This window comes from Bubalus kerabau, chromosome 1 (assembly GCF_029407905.1).
Source record: "Bubalus kerabau isolate K-KA32 ecotype Philippines breed swamp buffalo chromosome 1, PCC_UOA_SB_1v2, whole genome shotgun sequence".
NCBI lineage: Eukaryota > Metazoa > Chordata > Mammalia > Artiodactyla > Bovidae > Bubalus > Bubalus kerabau.
In genome coordinates this window covers 41,904,047-41,920,734 of record NC_073624.1, presented here as the reverse complement: position 1 = coordinate 41,920,734, position 16,688 = coordinate 41,904,047, and the positions used below count along the sequence as shown (strand labels likewise).

The 16,688-nt window shown below is 42.4% G+C and overlaps 1 protein-coding gene across 2 annotated transcripts in view; it reads left to right on the top strand.

Annotated features, from left to right (window-relative positions):
• Nucleotides 1-16,688, top strand: part of TMTC1 (transmembrane O-mannosyltransferase targeting cadherins 1) — a 305,981-nt gene that overhangs the window by 202,597 nt on the left and 86,696 nt on the right. For both annotated transcript variants that reach the window (XM_055572983.1, XM_055572975.1), the window contains exon 10: nt 9,070-9,237. In XM_055572983.1, the coding sequence (XP_055428958.1) occupies nt 9,070-9,237 (168 nt within the window). The remainder of the gene's footprint in view (nt 1-9,069; nt 9,238-16,688) is intronic.

Sequence of the window (16,688 nt, the reverse complement as noted above, 5' to 3'; positions counted from 1 at the left end):
TCCCCACTCATTTAGAAACCCCAGTTGTCAGAGGTGGGACCATCATTTTGTACATCTGTGTTTTCTCATAATACCCAGAAAAATACATGCTTCATTAGCGAGTATTGTGTGAAATTAAAGAACATTGGATGCTCAGAGGTAGGGTCTACCTGCCAATGCAGGAGATGGAGATTCCATCCCTTGGTTGAGAAGATCCCATGGAGGAGAAAATGGCAATCACGCTAGTATTCTTGCCTGGGAAATCCTATGGTCAGAGGAGCCTGGTGTGTTACAGACCACAGGGTCACAAAGAGTCGGGCTTGACTGAGCGACTCAGCATGCATACACTGACACGTGACTCAGCCTGTGCAGTCAGGTCCATGTTAGTATGGGGAAGAAACAAGGGTATAGATCCAGCTAGTGAGTTGTCAGAGAAGCATCCCACTCCAGTACTTTTGCCTGGAAAGTCCTATAGACGGAGGGGCCTGGTGGGCTGCCGTATATGGGGTCAAACACGACTGAGTGACTTCACTTTCACTTTTCACTTTCATGCATTGGAGAAGGAAATGGCAACCCACCCCAGTGTTCTTGCCTGGAGAATCTCAGGGACGGGGGAGCCTGGTGGGCTGCTGTCTATGGGGTCGCACAGAGTCGGACACGACTGAAGCGATTTAGCAGCAGCAGCAGCAGTGAGTTGTCTGTCCATTATGCTTTTGCTTCAAAAGTGAAGATGCTCGACTCTAGAATTTGGTAGTCTGTGGAAGAATTAGTGGCTGAATTCAGGTCCTAATGCTGAGTATGCTGTAGGAGGGTTGAGAAGGACGTCTTAGATGTAGATTCAGTTACTTTCGAGGTGTTTGGCTTTGACCAAAAGGCCTGTCAGCTCAGATGGAAAATTTGGATGTGGTCACTTGAACCAGCTGAGATGGAAATAAGCCAGGTGAAGGCGCCTGCAAAGGAAAACATGACACCTTGAGTATGGACAGTTCCCCTGGTGATAGTCATCTTTGGGTTCCACTTTGAACTGATGCATTTTTAAGTTCACTTTTGTTTCCATGTTAGCTTTGTTGTCAAAACTTGGCCTCTCTTCACTGGTGCTGAACAGAAACACAGAGACAGAGTTTTGGGTGAAGTAGAAAAGAGCACCTTTTATTGCTTTGCCAGGCAAAGGGGACCACAGTAGGCTAATGCCCTCAAGGCTGTGTGAACCACCCTGGAAAGGGTAGTGAGGAGTTTAACAGTGTTTAAGGAGCAGAGCGTGATCAGCTCGTGGACAATTCTTGAATTGTCTCTCATTCAAGCATCATCAATCTTCTGGTTTCAACCAGTGTAGGGTCTGTGTTCTGGTGGTCAGCAGTTTTCATCTGAAGGGGGTCTGCTTCCAGTAAAAACAACTTGTGTTTCAGACCTTTATCTATATATTTTAGGGAACTGGGAGTTGGGTGATTCTGCTGTGTGGCAGAATCATGGTCTAAATTTTTACCAGTTCCCTAGCCCAAGACCTCTTCTTTGTTTCTATATCTTCCTATGTCCCAGTCATTAACTCGAGTCAACATTATACTTCAAAAGACAAGGACACAGGGGCTTGTACACAGTTTTAGTTTCTGATGCCTTCAACCACAGTGTTCAATCACACTTAGGAAGCAGCTCCTGTTATCTGCCCAGTACTTAGCCTGAAAAAAGGAATAAAACAATACTCTATCCTTAAAAACCACCCGAACTTCCAGTTAATACTTTATGTCTTATCAGAGTTGAATACCAAAGCTTCCTCATTATGCATTAATTTACCAAAAAGTTTATACTTTTCTTTTCCTTCACTTTCACATAGATAGACACAGTATAGAAAGGTTTGACATGGGTCTAAGGGAAGATTTGCTTAGTGCTTTTTTATGTTTGAAGTCTATGGATGTTCATTATTGTAAATACATGGCCACATGTATTTCACATAGGACCAGTGTACCTTATTTTCTGCAGTATTTTGTTCTATAAAAATGATATGTGAATCGTACCTTTCAGAAGCAAACAATGTTGTATAAAGTATTTTGAAGTTTTAAAGGTGTTCTTGTTGAATGCTCTTAAAAGATTTATAACTGGCCTGAAAATTAGACAGTTTGGGTCAGTCTGGACTTTGATAAATTATGTTTCTTGAGGTGTATTTACAGATCTACAACATATTTTATTGATGTAGTTCAGTTCAGTTCAGTCGCTCAGTCGTGTCCAACTCTGTGCGATCCCATGGAACACAGCATGACGGGCCTCCCTATCTATCACCAACTCCCATAGTTTACCCAAACTCATGTCCATTGAGTCGATGATGCCATCCAACCATCTCATCCTCTGTCATACCCTTCTCCTCCCGCCTTCAATCTTTCCCAGCATCAGGGTCTTTTCAAATGAGTCAGGTCTTCACATCGGGTGGCCAAATATTGGAATTTCAGCTTCAACATCAGCCCTTCCAATGAACACTTAGGACTAATCTCCTTTAGGATGGACTGGTTGGATCTTCTCGCAGTCCAAGGGATAAAGTCAGCCACTGTTTCCACTGTTTCCTATCTATTTGCCAGGAAGTGATGGGACCAGATGCCATGATCTTTGTTTTCTGAATCTTTAGCTTTAAACCACCTTTTCACTCTCCTCTTTCACTTTCATCAAGAGGCTCTTTAGTTCGTCTTCACTTTCTGCCATAAGGGTGGTGTCATCTGCATATCTGAGGTTATTGATATTTCTCCTGGCAATCTTGATTCCAGCTTGTGCTTCAACCAGCACAGCATTTCTCATGATGTACTCTGCATATAAGTTAAATAAGCAGGGTGACAATATACAGCCTTGACATACTCCTTTCCCGATTTGGAACCAGTTTGTTGTTACATGTCTGGTTCTAACTGTTGCTTCCTGACTTGCATACAGACTTTTCAAGAGGCAGGTCAGGTGGTCTGGTATTCTCATCTCTTTCAGATTTTTCCACAGTTTGTTTGGATCCACACAGTCAAAGGCTTTGGCATAGTTAATAAAGCAGAAATAGATATTTTTCTGGAATTCTCTTGCTTTTTCAATGATCCAGCCGATGTTGGCAATTTGATCTCTGGTTCCTCTGCCTTTTCTAAAACCAGCTTGAACATCAGGAAGTTCACGGTTCACATATTGCTGAAGCCTGGCTTGGAGAATTTTGAGCATTACTTTACTAGTGTGTGAGATGAGTGCAATTGTGTGGTAGTTTGAGCATTCTTTGGCATTGCCTTTCTTTGGGATTGGAATGAAAACTGCCCTTTTCCAGCCCTGTGGCCACTGCTGAGTTTTCCAAATTTGCTGACATACTGAGTTCAGCACTTTCACAGCATCATCTTTCAGGATTTGAAATAGCTCAACTGGAATGCCATCACTTCCACTAGCTTTATATTGATGTTTCCTAAGGCCCACTTGACTTCACATTCCAGAATGTCTGGCTCTAGGTGAGTGATCACACCATCATGATTATCTGGGTTGTGAAAATCTTTTTTGTACAGTTCTTCTGTATATTCTTGCCACCTCTTCTTAATATCTTCTGCTTCTGTTAGGTCCATACCATTTCTGTCCTTTATTGATCCCATCTTTGCATGAAATGTTCCCTTGTTATCTCTAATTTTCTTGAAGAGATCTCTAGTCTTTCCCATTCTATTATTTTCCTCTATTTCTTTGCACTGATCACTGAGGAAGGCTTTCTTATCTCTCCTTGCTATTAACCCTAATTGATGTAATAGTGTACTAAATACACACATGAACAGATAGACATTGTCCTTGAGAACACTGATACCTGTATTCAGTTCAGAGAACACATCCATGTGTTATTTCATTTACTCCATGCAACAGCCTTTCAAGGTAATTGTAGTACAAACAACTTCGCTTCATGGATCAAAGGCTTGTCATGGCAAAGGGGGATGCGTAACTCAGCAGAGCTATGAGCCATGCTGTGCAGGACCACCCAAGACCAATGGATCATAGTGCAGAGTTCTTACAAAACGTGGTCCACTGCAGAAGGAAATGGCAATCCACTCCAATATTCATGCCATGAGAACCCAATGAAAAGGGAAAAAGATGTGACACTGAAGATGAGACTCTCCCCCCAGGTCAGAAGGTGTCCAATATGCTACTGGGGAAAAGCAGAGGGGAATTATTAATACCTCCAGAAAGAATGAAGCAGCTGGGCCAAAGCAGAAACATCACTCAATTGTGGATGTGTTTGTCAAGAAAACTGAAGATATCAAGAGAACATTTCATGCAAGGATGGGCACGATAAAGGACAGAAACAGTAAGGACCTAAGAAGCAGAGAGATTAAGAAGAGGTGGCAAGAATACACAGAATTATATAGGAAAGATCTTAATGACCCAGATAACCACAATGGTGTGGTCACTCACCTAGAGCCGGACATTCTGTAGTGTGAAGTCAAGTGGGCCTTAGGAGACATTACTATGAACAAAGCCAGTGGAGGTGACAGAATAAACATTAAGAAGCTTCTCTTATTAATTAAGAACATTAATAAGCCTAGACTAGCACCCCTGGGATGCAGAGCTAAGGAAATACACAAGTCTAGTCTTTCTCTAGACTATGAATAAACTTTCACATCCAGATACATTCCATCTTTGGGGATATTTCCCCATCCATCAAGTGTTTGAGATAATAAATGAAATGGCAATAAATTGGGACACTGATGAGTCTGGGTTCATGGAACTGCCAGCTTCTGGGTTCAATCTGAGCTGAGGAGCCACCATTGACTCCTGTTGTTTCCTTTGCTAGAGCATCAAACACTTGTTTTGGGTCCAAGGTTCCAGGGCTTTATTGTTTAACCATTTGGGGTCAGCATTCATGAGACCGGAATAAGATCTTAAGGTCAGATAAATTTCCAGATGGGGATTCAACAGATCAATGTGAAGTTAATCAGGGATGTGTTTCACTTAAACAGTCTAAAGTTGGGAATTTTTTAGAGTAATAAAATAGAAAGAATGTGTCTGTCTTATATCATTAATGCTACTTATAGGTACGCTCAGTGGGTAATTTGAGCTTGTTAAGTTAAAAGGTAGAATTTCAGTTCTACCTTAACAGCTGAAAGATTCTCTTTGCTGACTATAATTAAACAAAAAGTGAAACTAAAGCAAATTTCATTAAATGCTTGGCCCAGTCATAGAAAATTGTCATCTCTCCAGGTTGATGTAAATGGGAAGGGAAAATGTTGTTACTTTTATCACTTAAGAACTTCTTCCCCTTAAGGTTCCTGAAAGTACATTTGTACTATTTGCAGGATGATTAACTGCTCACAAAGTTCTCAAACAACGGGTGTAAACATTTTTTTATTCTAATTTGAAAGGAAAGACATTGTTGATTCAGATTGCCTATTCAGCTCTCTTTGGATTTGCATCTTTTAAGGGAGAGATGTAAATTTCTTTAGTTACTACAAGTGCTGCATGCTGAGCAGCTTGTCAATAAAATCCATTCAAAATTGGAGATACCTGTGGCCTGTGAATGAGAGAGCATTTCTATGTTTTCTTCTCTGGGACAGCCGTGGTGCTTCTCAAGCGTGCTTTGAAAATGCCTCTCTACTGAGCTGAGCCATTCCACAGCCAGTTGGGTTCTTGGTTCTCCAGGTTATGATGTTGTTAGCTGTCAATGGTTTGCACTGACTCTTTTGGACTCTCTGTGGCCATCTCTAGTCAGAGTCCACATTTTCCTTCAACAGATTAGCCAGACCAAAATGGAGTCTGGCTTCATTTCCCTGGAGGCCAAAAAAGTATGTAGTTTCTCATTTGCTTGATTTTTCCAGTTTCAAAATGAGGGCTTTTGCTGCCCCAGCAATGAAGAGAGCATTCGTACCCCCTGCAGCTGAGAGCTGCAGTAAAGCAGATGTTGAAAGATGAAATGTCATAATAGAGAAGCATCTTAATCTCTGATATTGTGTTCAAGTTCTTAAGAATGTGATATCCTCTGAGAAATTTGCAAACCTAAATGGAGATTATTTTATATGGCTTAACATTTCTTTAAACCATATGTCAGCACAAGGACTTCTGAAAAGAAAATGACTGTGTTACTTGATCCCAAGGCCTGTGCTGAGTGGAAGGAGCGCTGTTCCCCTTCGTGTTGGCCGTAGCAAGGCTCAACGACAGGCCTGTGAGTAGAATCTGGCCCACCGCCTGTTTTTATAAATACATTTTGTTGGAACACAGCCATGCTCATTCGTTTACATAAGTGTCAATGGCTGCTTTCCTGCTACAAAGATAGAGTTGAGTAGGAAGGACAGAGGCCATATGGCCTGAAATATTTACTCTCTGGCCCCTTACAGAAAAAGTGTGCCAACTCCTGTATTACAGCAGAATGTTAGGGCCATGGGACTTCTGATCTGACTCTCTTCCTAGCTTTTGGAGCTGTGGACAAGTTATTTAAATTCTCTAAGACTCTTGAGAGTCCCTTGGACAGCAAAGAGATCAAACTGGTCAATCCTAAAAGAAATCAACCCTAAATTTTCATTGGAAGGACTGATGTTGAAGCTGAAGCTCCAATACTTTGGCCACCTGATGTGAAGAGCTGACTCATTGAGAAAGACCCTGATGCTAGGAAAGATTGAGGGCAGGAGGAGAAGGGGACAACAGAGGACGAGATGGTTGGATGGCATCATCAACTCATTGGACATAAGTTTTAGCAAACTCTGGAAGATAGTGAAGGACAGGCAAGCCTGGTGTGCTGCAGTCCATGGAGTTGCAAAGAGTCAGACACAACTTAGCAACTGAACAACAACAAAATCTCTAGTTTCTTCATTTATGAAGTTGAAGATACTGAAGATTAAGTTTTTTAATTAGATAATATATTTAAAGCCAGTACTACCCTTGTTCCAAGCCCTACAGATATTGTGGACAGGTCCACATAAAGCTCTTAGCACAGCACCTGACGTGTATTGAACTGAACTGAACTGACGTGTAGGAAACACTCAACAAGTGTGCAAACGTATAAAATAGTTCATTTGGCTGCTGTTATCTTAGTCATCCTTGTATTCTGCCACGTTCCTCTGGAGTTGTTGGGATCCTAGTGTTTCACTTCCCCACTGCTCTGCCAGATGGCAGCTCTGTTTCCTACAAGGAAACTGTTAACGACCATTGAGATTTCGTGAATGGAGTGCTTGGGAAGGAAGTAGGCGAAGCTGTGTGATAAGGTGTGAGGAACACAGGCATCCACCAGTCAAGGCAGAACCCCAATGTCAGGACAGCAGATGGAGTGTGGACTCTGGAATCCAGAATTCCTGGTGTTTTGTGCATGAGCCGCATGACCAAATTCAGCAAATATCTTTGTCTCTCTTCTTCGGTATCAGAAATTCAGCGCTGCTAATAGTGAACCCCAGGGATGTGAGGATGAGCTGACTTCCTGCCAAGAATGTGCTCGGCATATCAGATGTGCTCAATAAACATTGGTCCTCCGTGGTGCTGCTTTATGAAGGCAGGGGGAGAAGACAGCTGGTCTTGGGGACATGGGTGCCTTCAGAGTGCACCTCCTGCATTTCAGTACCTGGTCCACATGTCACCTTTTCAGTTAGGCCTTCCCTAACCATCCCTATGAACAGCTCATCTTCCCCGCCTCAGCCTGGTCTCCGCCTTTTCTTTCCTACTTGATTCTTCTCTGCTTAATGTATTGTATTCTGTGTGATCTATCCTGTGTTTTCGGAGAAGGCTATGGCACCCCACTCCAGTACTCTTGCCTGGGAAAATCCCATGGACGGAGGAGCCTGGTAGGCTGTAGTCCACGGGGTTGCGAAGAGTCGGACACGACTGAGTGACTTCACTTTCACTTTTCACTTTCATGCATTGGAGGAGGAAATGGCAACCCACTCCAGTGTTCTTGCCTGGAGAATCCCAGGGACGGGGGAGCCTGGTGGGTTGCTGTCTATGGGGTCCCACAGAGTTGGACATGACTGAAGCGACTTAGCAGCAGCAGCAGCAGCGCTCTGTGTTTTACTTGCCTGTTGGCTGTTTTTTCCTTCCATATGAGTTCTAGGAGGAGAGGAATGATTGTATTTTCCGCTAATATGTTCTTGGTGCCTGTAACAGTGAGACGTATATATTCTGTGTTTTACCTATATTGTATTTTTAGTGCCCAGCATACTGCCTGTCATATACTAGTAAGAGAACAAATAAATAGTTGAGCAAAGTAAATGAGATGTATTGATTTAAGGTTTCTTATAGTATTAGTGTCTGACTCATATAGGATTTCTTTATACAAGCTCCCTTCGTTGTTAAAATATTCTGTAATAATTTATATTGTCATCTTAGGAAAAAAATGACTGAAATGTACAAGCTAAATGTTTGTGTTTTTCTGAGGCCAGTCAGGAGGCAGGAAGCCTCTCTGTGGGTGCATAGATGATGGGAAGGAACATGTTCCATCCACCAGGCTAAAGCTTTCAGAAATGTGACCGCAATGTGCCAGAGTTCTACTCCAGGATTCTTCTTGTCTCTTGGGAAAGCCAGGCTACAGTCAGCATGAGAATCAGATCAATGAAGCTTGTCCATGATGAGCTCCAAGCTGCCAGGCTCTAGAGTTGGCCTGTGAGAGGATTTTCCTTCCCACAGGAAGGAAAGTCGTAAGGACTTTTGCCAGAGTGGGGACTTACTAGGTGGCATGTTTCTGGAGACCAAACTCAATGCTCCTTGGTGACCAGAATCCCTTTCAAGATCTGATAGTCCTCCAGGGACTGTCTCTCTCAAGCCTCAGGGCCCAAATTTGAAACATGGTGCCAGAAGGTTTATACAATGTTAGGAGCACGAGGGACATTGGTTTAGAGGGTCCAGTCAAGACCCAAGAGCATACAGGATGGGCTTTTCTGGATATGTGAGCTGATGAAATCTAGGAGCAGGAGCCTACAAGATGAACCTGTGCTTCTCCACACTTGGACAGAGAACTAGCAAATGTGCTAGTGGAGCCCACTGGAGCATTGATGTGGAAATGTATCTGACAGGGAGGTTGTGTCTGTTTTTCTATCATAGCACAGGCTCTGTTTGAAAGTTAGTTGCATGGGATGGAATGCTCAGAGGCCTCCGTCACAGTCTCAGACTCACCTGCTTCTCCACTTTCTTTTCCAGCATGGGCTACTGCATTCTTTTCGTGCACGGACTGAGCAAGCTGTGTGCGTGGCTCCATCGTTGGGGAGCCACCGCCCTGAGTGTGTCCACAGTGCTGCTACTGCTGCTTTTCTCCTGGAAAACCGTGAAACAGAATGAAATTTGGCTATCGAGAGAGTCCCTATTCAGGTATGACTAGAGGGATAAAAGTGAATCTCTTCCCATTATTTCTTTGCTTATGTATTTGTTTCCAAACGAATCAGGTGACATCTAGTGATATTTACTACTCCAGAAGTGTTTTTCAGTGAAGTTATAAATGGAAGATGTCCTTTTATTTTGGGTTTTAACTTCAGTTTTTTTAAATAGTGTATTAAGTTTTATGGGAGCTCATTCTAAGTAAATTGATGAAAATAAGGATCACGGGAAGCTTTGGGGGGTCTGTGAATTGAGATGGAAAGTCTTAATGATAAGCTGGGCTGTAAAATCAGCTATAAACAAAATGAAGCAATAAGTCTAATTCCATTGTTCAGCTGAGTGAATGGGAAAGGTGAGTACACAGCAAGAAGGAAGAGAAATGCAGTACATTTTCTTTAAAATGTTTCAGGACATTAAGTCGTGATCTGTGATCCAGTTGCTTTATTTTGAACATTAATTGTGAACAGGAAACGGTTTCTCATCTCCTGGTAGGTTTTTATATGGTGTAGAAGCTGTTTCAGAATATAGTGAAGTGTTAGTCACTTAGTCGTGTTTGCCTCTTTTCAACCATTGACTGTTGCCATTGACTGTAGCCTGCCAGGCTCCTCTGTTCAAGAGATTCTCCAGGCAAGTATAATGGAGTGGGTAGCCACTCCCTTTTCCAGGGGATCTTCCCAACCCAGGGACTGAAGCCAGGTCTCCTGCAATGCAGGCAGATTCTTTACCATCTGAGCCACCAATATAACAATGTCCTAAATGTCTAAAGTATAAACATCCTTTGGGTCACTCATCATGCTGTGTTTCTGCACTTGATTTGTCTCATTGATACCACAGCCCAGGCAACCTTCACCTGGGCTCCTGGCTCAGCTACACCTGACCTCCCATGAGTATTTCCCAGTCTCTAGGAGTTCCTAGTTTTTGCCTGCTTCCTGCTTCTGTCCTCACTTGTGGCCCAGTTGGCCAGTTCAGTCAATGTGGTTTTATTTGGTTCCCTGATCACCTGGTACCCTACACTTATTCTTTGGAGGCAAACGACTGAAAGTGTGTAGCAGGCTGGTTGTTCGAATAGTCTGTCTTGAGGGGACCTGAATACTTGCAAAGGAATGAATGGAGGGTAAATGAATGAATGAAGTGTCGGGATTACTTTTTAAAATGAGAAAATATAGGAAGAACATAGGGGAGCACACAGAATTGGGGAGCAAGTGAGGAAGCTGGTGTGTAGCAGACTGGTTGTCTGAATAGTCTGTCTTGAGGGGATGTGAAAACTTGCAGAGGAATGAATGGAGCGACTTAGCAGCAGGAGCAACAAACTTACTCCAGTTTTCTCTCTTCACATCACAGTTCCAGGAAGATAAAGTCTTCTAACTGAGCCTGAACTTAGGTCACGTGCTTGCCCTTTGTCCCTCATCAGGGCACTGAGATGACAGAACTGGTCAAAGACTCTCCTCTAACTTCCATGGGGGTGAGGGGAGGGAAGCTGGCTTCCTCTGAGATAACACAGCAAAAGCAAATTCTCCACAGGAAGTCCACTTAAAACAATATATCTGATTTTGCTACTTGGCAATTTAACTTTTTTAATAGAAAAAAATGTAATTTGGCATGCATGTCTTTATTTATTATTACATGTCATTTATTGTCATTGTCATTATCATTATCACCATCATTATTTCCATGGGTACTGTAGGGACCTGTTGCTCTGTTTTTTTTTTTTTTTTTTTTTCCTTTTCTATGAATTGTTTTTCATTTTTAGGCTGCAGAGCCTGTTCTGTTCCTGTCATACCCCTGACTTCAGTGCAGTGCTTACAGATGACAGTGAACTCGTTCCCTCTTACTGCCCAGTGCTGAGGTCATTCTGTAAACACAAGGGCATGGAAGTTCAGGAATATAACTTCCTCCTGGTTTCTGTTGACTTAATTCATTTTTTCTTTCAGTTTCAGTAGTCAGTGATTTTATGAAAAATGTTTAAATGGTTCTGCCCTATGTTAAACCTTCTTGAGTACAGGTACTAAGAGTGATTGCATTTTATAATGATGTTTACTGCTTAATCAGAGCAACTCTGGGGATGGATTCTGGCAGACAGTGGTTTATCTCAAGGATAACAAGTTAGTGTTCAATCCCTATACAACTGATGCCAGCAATTTTAAAAAGGGAAAACAAAAGAGCAAAACGCTCATTGACCTTGCATGCAGAGGCTTCTGGTTTTTTAGATGGGAGCATGTAGGAAGTGAGCAGTTGATTACTAAAACACTCCACATATGTACATAAAAAAGCTTTGTGTCTGAGAGTCCTTTGCTAATCGAATGGAGTTTTGTGTAATATGCAAATCAAAGCTATCAATAGGTTTTAGAAAACTTTACCTATTATAATTTATTTATATTCTGAGAAAACTTTTAAGAATTTGAGACTTTAAGTTTTTTCTTTTTCCTTCAAGACCAGATGTTTGTATATATTCATCTTTCCTGAGCAATGTTCAAATTAGTTGAACATTTACCAGGAATCTTTGAGTCATGATAGGATTAGTAGTTGGTGTGGAGTCTGGAATTAGGCTTTTTGGCTTTGCTCCAAGTTCCACTGTTTAATAGCTATGTGATCCTGGGTGAGTTACTCAACCACTTCATGCCTTAGTATCTTTATTTTAAAATTTAGGAATTTGGAATTAACATATATACACTTCTTTATGTGAAACAGATAGCCAACAAGGATCTACTGTATAGCATAGGGAACTATTCAGTATATTTATTCAATATCTTGTGTTAAACCATAATTTTATATATACGTGTGTGTGTGTGTGTGTATGTATATATATATATATATGGTTTCACTAATGGCTTAGCAGGTAAAGAATCTGAAGCCTGCAATGCAGGAGACACAGGAGATGCAGGTTTGATCCTTGGGTTGGGAATATCCTCTGGAGAAGGAAATGGCCTGAATCATTTTGTTGTACACCTGAAACTAACACAACATTGTAAATCATCTAAATTTCATTAAAAAATTTTTTTAATAATTTTCTGTTAGGGGCTTCCCAGGTGGCACTAGTGGTAAAGAACCCATCTACCAATGCAGGAGACATAAGAGAGGTGGGTGGTTTGATCCCTAGGGAAGATCTCTAAGACAATCCCTCCAGAGAAGATCCCCTGGAGGAGGGCATGGCAACCCATACCAGTATTCCTGCCTGGAGAAACCCATGGACAGAGGAGCCTAGTGGGCTACAATCCATAGGGTCACAAAGAGTCAGACACGACTGAAGTGACTTAGTACACACGTGCATCTTCTGGTGTATTTATAAGAATAAAAGAGTGTGTTAAAAGGTGCCCAGGGCAGTATGATAAACACTGTGTAAGGTTATTGCTCTGCATTGTGTTCTAGGACATGAGTGAGAAGTGGGTTGTGGGAGAGACTAGAGGAGCCCGAAGTCTGGATGGGAGTCAGACACATGAACACATTTTAATATAATGTAGCAGGTGGTAGGATCTTCCCTGGTGGCTCACTGGTAAGAATCTGCCTGCCAGTGCAGGAGATATGGGTTCAATCCCTGGGTCAGGAAGATTCCCTGGAGAAGGAAATGGCAGCCCACTCCAGTATTCCTGCCTGGGCAATCCCATGGACAGAGGAGCCTGGTGGGCTACAGTCCACGGGGTCGCAAACAACTGGACACAACTTAGCAGCTAAACAACAACAAAGCAGGTGGTAGACAAGAGGAAGGGCAGGACACTGTATAAGTGTAGGCAGGTGACTGTAATCAACCCAAGCCTTCAAGGACTATTCTCTTGTGGGCCTGAGCTCGGTATGGTAGGATGAGGAAAACCTCAAGTAGCTGCAATGGTCAAAACCAAGAGCTGGCCCACTGAGTAAGAAAAAGTTCTAGATAAGCTGATGTCCTTACAGAGGTCCTGATTCTGTTTTCTCCTCTCTTCCAAACTGTAAACTCATTGACCATCCCAGGTCATATGGTTTCGAGACCTCTCTAACTGTATGGAGTGGTTTTGCTTGGCAATACTATGAGCAATCTTACAGAATATCTTAGGACAGACCTTTGTGTTAGAGAAAATCCAAATTTCAGTCAAGTTCCAGTGTTTCCAGCTAAGGCCTCCTCCCACAAAAAAGATGGCACTGAATGATGTATTTTTAGGAGATACCAATGCAAAGCTGTCTCATATCTTTGTACATCGATTCTTGAAAACCTCTCACACAAAAGCATAAGAATCCAATCCTTGTGCCTCACCAAGGGCTCAGAGAGAGAGTAGTTTGTCCAAGTCAGATAGCTGTGAAAGGAGGAGCCAGGATTTGAACCCAAATCTAATGTAAAAGCCAAAGAATGTATATACTTCACCACACCTATATTTTGCTTTATATTGTCTAACTTAATCTAAGCCCAATGTAAACAGAGACAGACAGACAGAGAGAGAGACAGATGGATACAGAGTGAGAGATATTTGTAATCATAGTTGCAAGGTACATTTTCTTTAATCTCTTAGAACAGGAAATTATTCTGCTATCTAATCTGAGGAGATAGAAACTGCATACGTCCAGCTGAACTGAGTGATACCCCAGACTCTTATGTGTGTTTGAAGGAAATTGTACCAAAATAACGCAATTTGATTAAATATTTTCTTCCTATCCCCCAAATTTTCAAAATGCCTAGAATGACAAAGATAGCATATTTTGTTTTGCATCCAGTTTGGGTTCTCTCTGAATCCCACTCATGAGCTGTTTAAATGATCCATGGACCACCCTTAAGAATTTATGGCCTAGATCTTCCTCCCTTTCTGTAGAAAACATTTCTTTTTCTTCCTCTGGAATTGCTGAGCCAGAAAGATAAGCAGATCTCTCAGGGCAGAGAACAGAAACCAGAGATTGGCAGATTCCTTTGTAAAAGCCAGACTATAAATATTTGAGGCTTTGTGGGCCCTCTCGTCTCTTTTGCAGCTACTCTGCTGTTACCTCGGGAAAGAGGCCGAAGACATTTTTGTAAAAGGGTAAACCCATGGATGTGTCTGTGGCCCATCAGGCTGTAGTTTGTTTATCAATGATATAAACATAGTCACAGTGACATTCTAATGTACCTAGTATCTTGTGGTACCTTTTAGGTTTATCCAATATTGACCAACTTCAGGAATGATTCTGACCTTATATTGGCCTTGGTTGAAATCTCTGCTCAACTATTTACTCAGTCTGTAACCTTAGAAAATGGTCTTCATCTCTCTGAGCTTCAATTTCCTCAACTACAATATGGGAGGTACAGTATACTACCCATCTGATGGGTTGTTGAAGGGAGGAAAGGAGATAGCCCTTGGAAGTGGATGCTTAGCTCAGCGCTTGATTTAAAATGAGCCTGCGTAAGCACTGGCCATCCTGAGTGTGGTGTTGGAAACCTTAGGTTAAATAGGGTCACAATCGAGGAGAACCACAAATTCTTCCTTTCCTTTCCTGTTAACCTCTGGCCGAACACTACTTGTTTTTAAAAAGTGTTTGCTTTCTAATCAGGAATTTGGAGATGGTTTTCCTGACTTATTGTTCCAGTAATATCAACAAAACAAACGTTCTACAAACTTGGAGAGATACCTGAGAGAAGTGTCTTGATATCTCTGGTCTTTTTCAAGTCTTCTGCAAATGAGAGGTGTGAGGCAGAAATGTAAAGTGCATGAATACAGACCCTGCATTCAGAGGGAGGCTTTTATTCATAATCCTTGTTGTAGTTATTAATAGGGCTTCCCTGGTGACTCAGTGATAAAGAATTCGCTTGCCAATGCAAGAAACGCAGGAGATGTGGGTTCAATCCCTGGAGAAGGAAATGGCAATCTGCTCCAGTATTCTTACCTGGGAAATCCCATGGAGAGAGAAGCCTGGCAGGCTACAGTCCATGGGATCGCAAAGAGTCAGACACGACTTAGCAACTAAACAGTAGCAGCAACAGCAGTCATTAATAGGGTTTGAGATCCAGCACCATAACTCATGAATCCTACATTTCCTTGTGGAGTAAGTATGTGTAAGGCTGCACATTCTATTAAGACAGTTGGGACGACTAAATGACTACGTCCGAGTCACAAGCTGAGGAGGCTGGCCCGGGAAGGAGGGGCAGACTGGCCACTCAGTGACACGGAAAGTTTTGCCTTTGGCTAGTTTATCTTTCTTTTTTCATAAACTGTTCGTTGTAAAATGAGAGACTGGAAAAACAAAGCAGGAAAAGATTACGTAGAGAATGTAAAGGTCAAAAACAACATTGGGAAATAGCAATGGGAAAAGCAGCAGAGTCACAGGATTGCAGTGTCTCCACCCACACCCGCTCGCCTGCTACGAGTGTTACTACTTCCTGCTGCCATCCCCGAACAATGCCCTCATCTTCACAAGGATGTGCTTTCACAGACTGAACTTGGGTGAAACATAATAGAGCGGCTATGCTAATTGCATAGAAGGAAGGATCAATTCCAATAAATATTACAGTTATATCTATGCTGAAATCAAAGTTATCTTTAAAATTTCCCTGTACCATGCACTGTGTAGTTTTGGAGAGAAAAATCAGACATTTTCCTGTATAAAAATTAAATTTTTAAGAAGCCATCACTATCACTCTGACCTTGGTCCTGCCCTGTGACTAAATATACTTTGGGTAATGTCCATTTGAAATGTTACATTAAAATTCTAGTTTTGTTTGTTAGCTAGTGAGCTGTACTGTGGGGGTGATTGAAGAGATTGATGGTTTCACTGGAGCACCCAAATGGTAGCATTTGTAAATCTTTTGTTTTGGGTTAGTCATTTTCCAGTGAGAGGATTCCTCCAGTCTCCTCCCTGAGAGTCCAATCCTGGCTGCCAGTGTGTAGAGCTTTGCATGGATACCACAGGGTTAGGAGGATCCACTGTTCAGAATGCATATTGTCACTTAACCTACTTTGGAGGTACATCTCTACTGGCCCTCAGCTGTACCTGTTGTTTCTGAATGCAGGAGCTCTCTGATTCAGTTCTTTAGGGAGTAACATGAGTGCGTGCTAAGTCGCTTCAGTGTCCGACTCTTTGCAACCCCATGAAGTGTAGCCCACCAGACTCCTCTGTTCATGGGATTCTCCAGGCAAGAATACTGGAGGGGGTTGCCATGCCCTTCTCCAGGGGTCTTCCCGACTCAGGGATTGAACCCAAGTATCTTACATCTCCTACATTGGCAAGCAGGTTCTTTACCACTAGTGCCACCTGGGAAGCCCTCTAGAGACTAAACTTCCTGCCTTTTGCTGGGAAGGGAAAGAATAGTGAAATAAGTCACCGGGATGTGCAGGGCCAAGAAGAGGTAGCTAGGGCCATGCATTTGACCTCACCTCAGCAGCTCCACATAAGGTGGAGTCTGCTGCTTTCCCAGGATGTTGCCCTTGGGTTGGTCTCTAGCTTCACACACTCCCGGTACATTCTGTCCTCTGAAGAGATCCTCAAGGAGCCAGCCAGTGGATTTTAAATGGGAC